Below are 7,824 nucleotides of genomic sequence, written 5' to 3'. Positions count from 1 at the left end.
AAAAGCTTGGCCATCAGTCCAGGCTTCGGCGGGCCACTCTCTCTGGGACAGGAACCCAGCAGGTCTGGGGCCAACAAAGCTGAGTTGTGTCTCTGCCCCTCCCCCAGGGTCAGGCATCACAGGCTCAGGTTGCTCCCAGCAGGGAGGGGGTGTCAGGGAGGGCCATACAGAGGGGCCTTGGGAGAAAAGAGGGTACCAGGCTGCCTGGCCCAGTGCCCACTGTTCCCCTCCCCACACACCCTGGCCCTGGAGCCCCTGGCCACATTCCCCATCCCAGGGACCCCCCCTAGCTGTGAGAGAAGCCCCCGTGGGAGAAGGCAGGGAGGTCTGGGGCACAGGCAGCCGCCTGGGGGAGGCAGGCCATGGGATTGACCTCGCAGGCCCCAGCATCCTGGTCCCCCCGGAAATAGACGGAATCAGGAGAATCGAAGGAAGGGTCCTGGTCAAAGAAGTTGTAGGGTCGGAGGAAGAAGCCCACACCGTTCCCCACAGTCACCGTGTTGGGAATGTCTTCTGCATGTGGGATGTGCAGGAAGCCAGCTGTCACCCAGGCCACCAAGTCCTGGCAGGGGGAGAAGAAAGATGATCCTGAGGCCTGGCTTTGCGAAGGACATGCCTGCCTCCTCCAGTAGCCCTGTGTGTACGGATTCAGCTCACTAGCCCAGGAAAAACGTGAAATCACAAAGCTTTTTTCTTTAGTGGGTTCTAAAGACTCCTAAGGAATCTGGCTTGGGAGAGGATGAAGTAGCTCATCCCTGCTTCCCTCACCTCCCCCTCGAGCCTCCCCCTCCATCCTCTCAGCTGACCTGCCCTGCAATGGTCTCGTTGTTGATGAAGTCAGTGAAGTCCACAGTGGGAGTCCAAGGGTCATTCAGATTGTAGATGCTGGTGCTGCTGGGCTCCTCTTCCTTCCGCCGGGTCACGGCCAGCTGGTACCTACAGGAGATTTGGATTAGACGCACGAGGTCATCAGCCTGTCCTACTGCCCGAAATGACAATGGAGAGGGAGCACAAAGAGGAAGTGAGCACAAAGGTCTCACAGCGTCGAGCCTCTTTATTATTCTGTCTCCACTTGTTCTCTTTCTTTCTGTCCCGAGACTTCCTGAGTGTGTCCAGTGTCTCATATTTCAAACATCAACTGACCCGTTGTTCAGATCTCAGATAGGAATGTCATCCTCGTGCATCCGTCCAGATCTGAGCCTGCGCCCTGGATGCATGTGTGCAGACATGGCCTGATTCCGATCTTAAGTCAGTTTCAGCGTGTCACCTGTCTGGGTTTTAGGGCATATTCCCTCAGATCTGTGCTCTTCTCGTACTGTTTTCTCCTCCAATTTTTATTGTGAACATTTTTAACATACAGAAAAGTTGAAAGAATGGCGTAGTGAACACCCATATACCCATGACCTAGAACCCACCTTCAAGATTTTATTATACTCGAGTTGGCACATAACTCTCCATTGATCCCTCCGTCCAGCACTTGAATACCACTAAGATTGTGGCTGCGGGAATGTGTGTGTGTGCATGATTGTGTATGTGCATGCACACCTGTGGGAGGTGGGAGCAAGTGGCTTCTGAGCAACTTGGGGCCCTTCTTATAGTCCACCTCCTCCAGCCGCTAACACCCTGCCGCTCACCTTCCCCAGCTGAAGGCTCTCTCCATGGAGCTGTTCTGGGGCAGCGGCTCCCCAGCAAAGCTGAGCATCTGGACGCGGTAGCCCCGCGGGTGACCCCACTTGTTGCTGTGGTTGCTGGCCAGGTACACGTAGCGGGGTGGGGTGCCTCCCAGGGGGAAGGCGGCCTGCTCCTCAGTCTCCAGCAGCTTCCGGGTCACCTGCAGCCTCTGCATCTGGTGCTCGGGGCTCCAGGGTACCGCCGTGGGGACATAGGACGTGTCCTCAGCCCAGACCCAGTTCTCCAGTCCTGCCGGGGTGGGGTGGAGGTGGGCGGGAGGGAGGGCTGGTCACGCAGCTGCCCTGTCCCCTCTGGACTCTGTCCCCTCCCCTCCACTCACTGCTTCAGAGTGGGGCCAAAGAGAAACCCAGAACTGGGTGTGCCCCCTGCTCCCCTTCCCTCTCCCCAAGATATCTCCTATCCAGAGATTTGGAGAAGGTCCTGACTGATGTCATCTCTGGTAATAATCCCAGATGCCTTGTGACTGGATCTCCACTGACCTTCTCCTGCTGGGGACCTGCCAGGGAGGATGGTTTCCCTGAGGTTGGAGCAGCCTGGCTGGCAATGTGCAGGAGTCAGATTCTTCCTGACCCAAGGAAAGTGTCTACGCCTCATGTCTAAAGCCCTATAGCATCGCCGGAACTACCTTGCCATTAACATAAAAATAGTTGTACCTCCTCCTCGAGGAGCTCTGCACAGGCAGGGCACTGGTGCTTTACTTGAACTACAACCTTATGAAGGAGGAATGACAATTGCCCCCATTGTATAGATGGGACAACTGAGGCTTAGAGATTTAAAGAATGTGCTCTAGTTTGTCATCAAGGGCATGTGGTTAGTATCATGGTAGTGCTGGGGACCCCTGTCTTACTCTGGCTCTGCATTGTCCACACAGCAGCACACAGAGGAAAGCAACATAGAATGGTCCCACCACACATGGATGGCAGAAATGCTGGCCAGAGGGAAGGAAAATCAGACCCCGGGCCCAAATGCTGCTGGAGCTTGGGGGTATTTCTTATCATTTGAGGCTTGGCAAGGAATTAAGAGCAGGGCCAAGTGCACAGTCTGTTTCCTGAACTCTGGGAATTTTGAATGATTTTATTAGAATCTAACTAGGTCCCATATTAGGAATCAACTTAAGTGATCTGGGACCAAAGAGCAGTAAACCAAAACATGCCGAAACTCCCTCCATACCTTCCAAGGACCAGAGGACAGCAGAGACTGACGAAGCACACTCTCGGTTTCCTTTTGTGGATTCACTGCCCCTAGTCCACACCCCAGGGTTTCTACCCAGAGGTGACAATTAAAGACCAAGAGGGGCGCCTGGGTGGCTCAGTTGGTTAAGCGTCCGACTTCAGCTCAGGTCACGATCTCATGATTTGTGAGTTCCAGCCCCACATCAGGCTCTGTGCACAGAGCCTGGAGCCTGCTTCAGATTCTGTGTCTCCCCCTCTCTCTGCCCCTCCCATGCTCATGCTCTGTCTCTCTTTGTCTCTCAATAATAAATGAACATTAAAAAAAATAAAAATAAATAAAAAGGCCAAGAGTTCTTTCTGGTACACCCACACGGGCTCATGTGGAGGACAGCAGCAGCGACGATGGCTAATACTCCTCACTCTGCGTCAGGCACCACTCAAAGTGCTTGAAGAGATATTGCTCAGGAACAGAGCTAAAGAGAGGTGTGTGTGTCGGGCAGAATACATACGTATATTTTCTAGCTAAGTCCAACGAGCGATCCTAAAAGCAATGACATCCCAGTGACAATGAGCACTCTGGGTACCCAGGTCTTGGTTTCTAAATAATATCTTCCAATTAGAAGGAACCAGAACACCTTGGAGAAGTGGTTGATTCCAGGGCTGGAGCAGGGAAAATACAAGATCAAATTCAAACATCTTGTGGGGCACCTGGGTGGCTTAGTCAGTTAAGCATCTGACTCTTGATTTTCGCCTCAGGTCACGATCTCACGGTTCACGAGTTCGAGCCCCGCGTCAGGCTCCACACAGTGCGGAGCCTGCTTGGGATTCTCTCCTTCTCTCTCTGTCCCTCTTCTGCTCACTTTTTATCTCTCTCTCTCAAAATAAAAAAATAAGCATTAAAAAAAATTTGAACATCTTGTGCCAGAAAGTAAAGAAGTGCTCAAAAAAGGTTGGAGGCACATCAAAAGAACACAGGAACCAACCTGAAGCATCTCCCAATGGCCAAAACTGGAACAGTTCAAGGAACAAAATAAACGATAGTACTGGGTTATAACCCTTAGACTAAAATAAATATCCATGAATGGATGCAGTTGTGAATAATTACATATATAAATACATGTAAAAGGAGGATAGCCCTTCCTTATGAAGAATTCTAATTAATAAATGAATAAAGAATAAGGAAAAAAATTTGAAATGACCAGTAGGGTAACACTGCAGTAATAATTGTGGCATAAAAAAAAGTCCACCAATAGATGCTAAAAATTAGTGGGCAAGAATTTGAGAAGAAAAAAAAATAGGATATTCACATGGCATCAAAGTAATTGCCCCAAGATATTTATTAACAGGAAATGGAAAAATATTAACTTTTACAATGGAGAAAGCTAGAAGACACCATCGTAACTAAGTGCTTGAGGTCAGCATCACTATATCTCTTGATATGATGGACTGAGAAGGGCATAATGTCATTTCTCTTGTTTTCTTGCAAAAAAAAAAAAGTACAGTCTCAATCTAACCATGAGAAAATAACAGAGAACCCCACTTTGAGAGATATCGTGCAAAATAATGACCAATATCTTCCCTAGTGTGAAGGTCATGAAAGACAAAAAAAAGCCTAAGAGACTGTCACGGGTTGGAGGAAACTAAGGAGATAAGTCATGTAAATGCAGTGCAGCATCCTGCATTAGATCCTGGAACAGAAAAAGAAAATTAGTGGAAGAACAAATGAAACCCTAATAAGGTCTGTAGTTTAGTTAATAGTATTGTAATAATGTTAATTTCCTGGTTTGATGGCCATACTGTGGTTATGTAAGATGTTAACATGTAAGGAGCTGGGTGAAGGGTATATGGGAACTGGACGAAGTTTGCAACTTTTCTTAAGTCTAAAATTATTTCAGAAGATAAAGTGTTTTGGAGGCGCCTTGCTGGGTCTGTCAGAAGAGCATGTGACTCTCGATCTCAGGGTTGTGAGTTCGAGTCCCATGTTGGGTATAAGGATTACTTAAATGAATGAATGCATGGATAAGTTTTTTTTTAAGAGACAGTGTTTTAAAGTACTCATCATTAATCCTCAGTCTTACTAAGAATGGACTGTTATACCATTTTTACACTTGTGTAAACCGATGTATAGAGCAGTTAAGCATAAAAATGTTCCTATCACACATATTTTTCAAGGTGCTGCACACGCTCTCCACTCCCCCATTAGAATGCAAGCCTCTTAAGAGCAAGGATGTTGTTTCTTTTGTTAAATTGCATTAATGCCGTGCTTGGCACAAATACGCATTCAGTAAATATTTGTTGCTTACATGAGTGATACGCTGTTATGTGAAAAAACAGATGTGGCAAAATATATGTACATTATGACCCAAATTTGGTAATAAAAACCTTAAATACTTATATCAATATATCCTATTTGTAGATAGTATACAATATCATAAATGTTATAATTTATTAAATATTGCAGATGCGACATTTTAAAATATGGAAGAATTTTTTTTTTAATTTTTTTAATGCTTATTTATTTTTGAGACAGAGAGAGACAGAGCATGAACGGGGGAGGGGCAGAGAGAGAGGGAGACACAGAATCGGAAGCAGGCTCCAGGCTCCGAGCCATCAGCCCAGAGCCCGACACGGGGCTTGAACTCACAGACCGCGAGATCGTGACCTGAGCTGAAGTCGGACGCTTAACCGACTGAGCCACCCAGGAGCCCCAATTTTTTTTTTAAGTATGGAAGAATGATCTGCTAAGGGTGAAAATCTCTCAGGAATCCGATGACTTTCACGTTTATTTCATACACTTTTATATTTTTCATGTTTCAGTGACAATTTTTAAAGCTAGGCATGGAGACCTCAGCCCCCTCTTCTGGAATCCTTGTTTCTGCTGGAGTATCTTACCTGCTACATCCAGATCCACCTTGAAGTGGGCGCTGTGGGTATGGACGGTGCCCAGCGTGTGCTCCCCAACCTGGTTCCCGTAACTTCGGGCAGCACCAAAGAGAAATGCTGAGCTGATGTAGCCGGTGGCATGGAGTCGGACCTCTATGGCCCCATTGGCGTGGAAGATCATATCCCACACATAGTCATAGTTGAGCATGGTTGAGACAGATCTGAGGACCAGCACTGTCTCTGCAAGGCCCCCAAAATACTGGGAGTAGATATCTGAGTGGTGTCGCCTCAAGGGGAGACCCTGGTTCTGTTCAAACACACAAATGGCATCACGTATTGTCTTAGGGGCTTGGGACTCCAGAAGGAAGTGCCAGTCCACGTAGGTGGCCAGGTAGGGGCAGTCCACCCCCCGGGTCAGGGTTGAAGAGAAGTGACCCAAGCCAAATCCACCATCTGTGTACCGGCTTCGAAGAGCAGAGGGAGAATTTCCACCATAGATGGCCAAGGCCTCCTGGAGACTGATCTCATAAGCTAGTCGTTCTCCCCGGAAGCGGATGTCAAAGATCCTTGGGCCACTGAAAGCTCCAAGGCCAAAGGAGAAAGTCCACAATGAGGAGGCCACTTGACTCCCCTGGACACTGAAGCGGGGGCCCTGGGGGTGGAACTGCAGAGGAGGACTCGGACCCCGAGGCACCTGGGACTTCAAGGACCAGGACCCACCTGTGCCGTTGTCTGGGATCAGCACCACATTCACCAGGCCGGCCTCAAACTGGTCTTCCAGCTGGGCCAAACTCTCATAGTAGCGGCCTTGAAAGAACACCTTCTGGATGGTCCAGTGGGCAGGCTCCAGAGCCTTGTGGTCTACCAGCAGCTCCAACCCCACGGGATGCAGGAAAAACCCAGCCCCTGAGATGTTGTAGTAGAGGCCAAACCAGGTGGCCCGGTCCCCTGACTGCATACCACGGGGGGCCGTGTTCATCGCCACCAGGTTCCGTCCTTGGCGTTTATAGAAACAGCAGTGGTGGAGGAGACCAGCAGCCTGGGGCAGCTCTCTGTCGAAGATCAGCTGGTCTATGTCCCGGTACTCTCGCATCAGCACGGGGCGTCGGTGATAGGGCAGGGGGCCCCCGTGACGCTCCACCGTCACATCCCGCAGGTAGGAGGGGTGCGGCAGCGGCCCCACCACCAGCTCACTCACGTTGGGCTGGGGTTGTCCGCCAAAGAAGACGATGGCCAGTGCCTCCCGGGCGGGCGGGGGACTCCCCCTGTCCAGGTGGGCCAGGGCAGCAGCCTTGGGGGGCAGCTGCAGCTCCACCGAGAAGACGCAGTTGTCCGAGGGGCGGGCCTGGGCTGCGTCCACCAGGCCTGGCCCCAGCTGCTGGGTCAGGAAGCTCATCACAGCCGTCAGCTCCTCTGGGCTCAGGTCTGCAAACAGCTGGCTCTGGCTGGGGGGTGTCCGGGGCTGGGCGCTGGGGGAGACAGAGGGGCAGCGGGGAGGCTGGCCGGGTTCATATTCCCTCTCCAATCCCTTTTCACTCCCGCCATTACCCATGCCAGTCACCAGAACACTACACAGGGACAAAACAATGAAGATAGCCATAGGTAAATCTCCTGGACTGTCCTTAGGCTCCTGAATCAGAATGCAAAATGGGAAATAGAAAGATAAAAGACGGACAGGACTTGGGAGCAGGATGCCTCTTTGAGTCTCTGGAGGTTCCTGGTCTCTGAGCAGAGCTGTTGGGCAAGAGGCATGATGGACACATTGAAGATAAGCAGCCAAGGGCAGATGGGTGGGTGGGGGTGGGGGTGAAGCTGGAGGGGGCCAGAGGTCAGGCCAAGCTTGGGAGGTGGGGCTGAGGTAGGAACCTGGACTTTAAGTGGCCCATGTAAGCCTCTGTCCCCTTGTTCCAAATCAAACACTTAGGGTCAAGGCTGGGGAACCAAGTGGGGGGAAGGGTAGGTTTTGGAGATAACACAGGTAGAATCAAGAGGAAGTAAAGGGGACAGAAAGGGACTGTCCTTGGGCTCTCCCTCCACCCTCCAGATGGAACCCTTCTCCTGGCTATAAGGCTGCAAT

At 50.4% G+C, this 7,824-nt stretch overlaps 1 protein-coding gene across 1 annotated transcript; it reads right to left on the bottom strand.

The window, feature by feature from the left end:
- Positions 1-6: 6 nt before the first annotated feature.
- On the bottom strand, positions 7-7,474 carry LOC121026325 (membrane primary amine oxidase). The gene is made up of 4 exons (XM_040469188.1): positions 5,757-7,474; positions 1,635-1,920; positions 807-936; positions 7-562 (listed from the first exon to the last, which is right to left on the bottom strand). The coding sequence occupies exons 1-4, from the start codon at positions 7,345-7,347 to the stop codon at positions 287-289; spliced, it is 2,283 nt and encodes a 760-aa protein (XP_040325122.1). The 5' UTR covers positions 7,348-7,474; the 3' UTR covers positions 7-286.
- Positions 7,475-7,824: the final 350 nt, after the last annotated feature.

Source organism: Herpailurus yagouaroundi, unplaced genomic scaffold (assembly GCF_014898765.1).
Source record: "Herpailurus yagouaroundi ecotype Mexico unplaced genomic scaffold, PumYag 77806, whole genome shotgun sequence".
Classification (NCBI taxonomy): domain Eukaryota; kingdom Metazoa; phylum Chordata; class Mammalia; order Carnivora; family Felidae; genus Herpailurus; species Herpailurus yagouaroundi.
This window is presented reverse-complemented; position numbering and strand designations above follow the sequence as displayed.

Coding starts and splice junctions, on each gene's coding strand:
- LOC121026325 (XM_040469188.1), bottom strand. CDS start 7,347: ATGGCTATCTTCATTGTTTTGTCCCTGTGTAGTGTTCTGGTGACTGGC. Junction 1,921..5,756: donor GGTGGATCTGGATGTAGCAG/GTAAGATACTCC, acceptor CCACCCCGGCAG/GACTGGAGAACTGGGTCTGG. Junction 937..1,634: donor AGAGCCTTCAGCTGGGGAAG/GTGAGCGGCAGG, acceptor AATCTCCTGTAG/GTACCAGCTGGCCGTGACCC.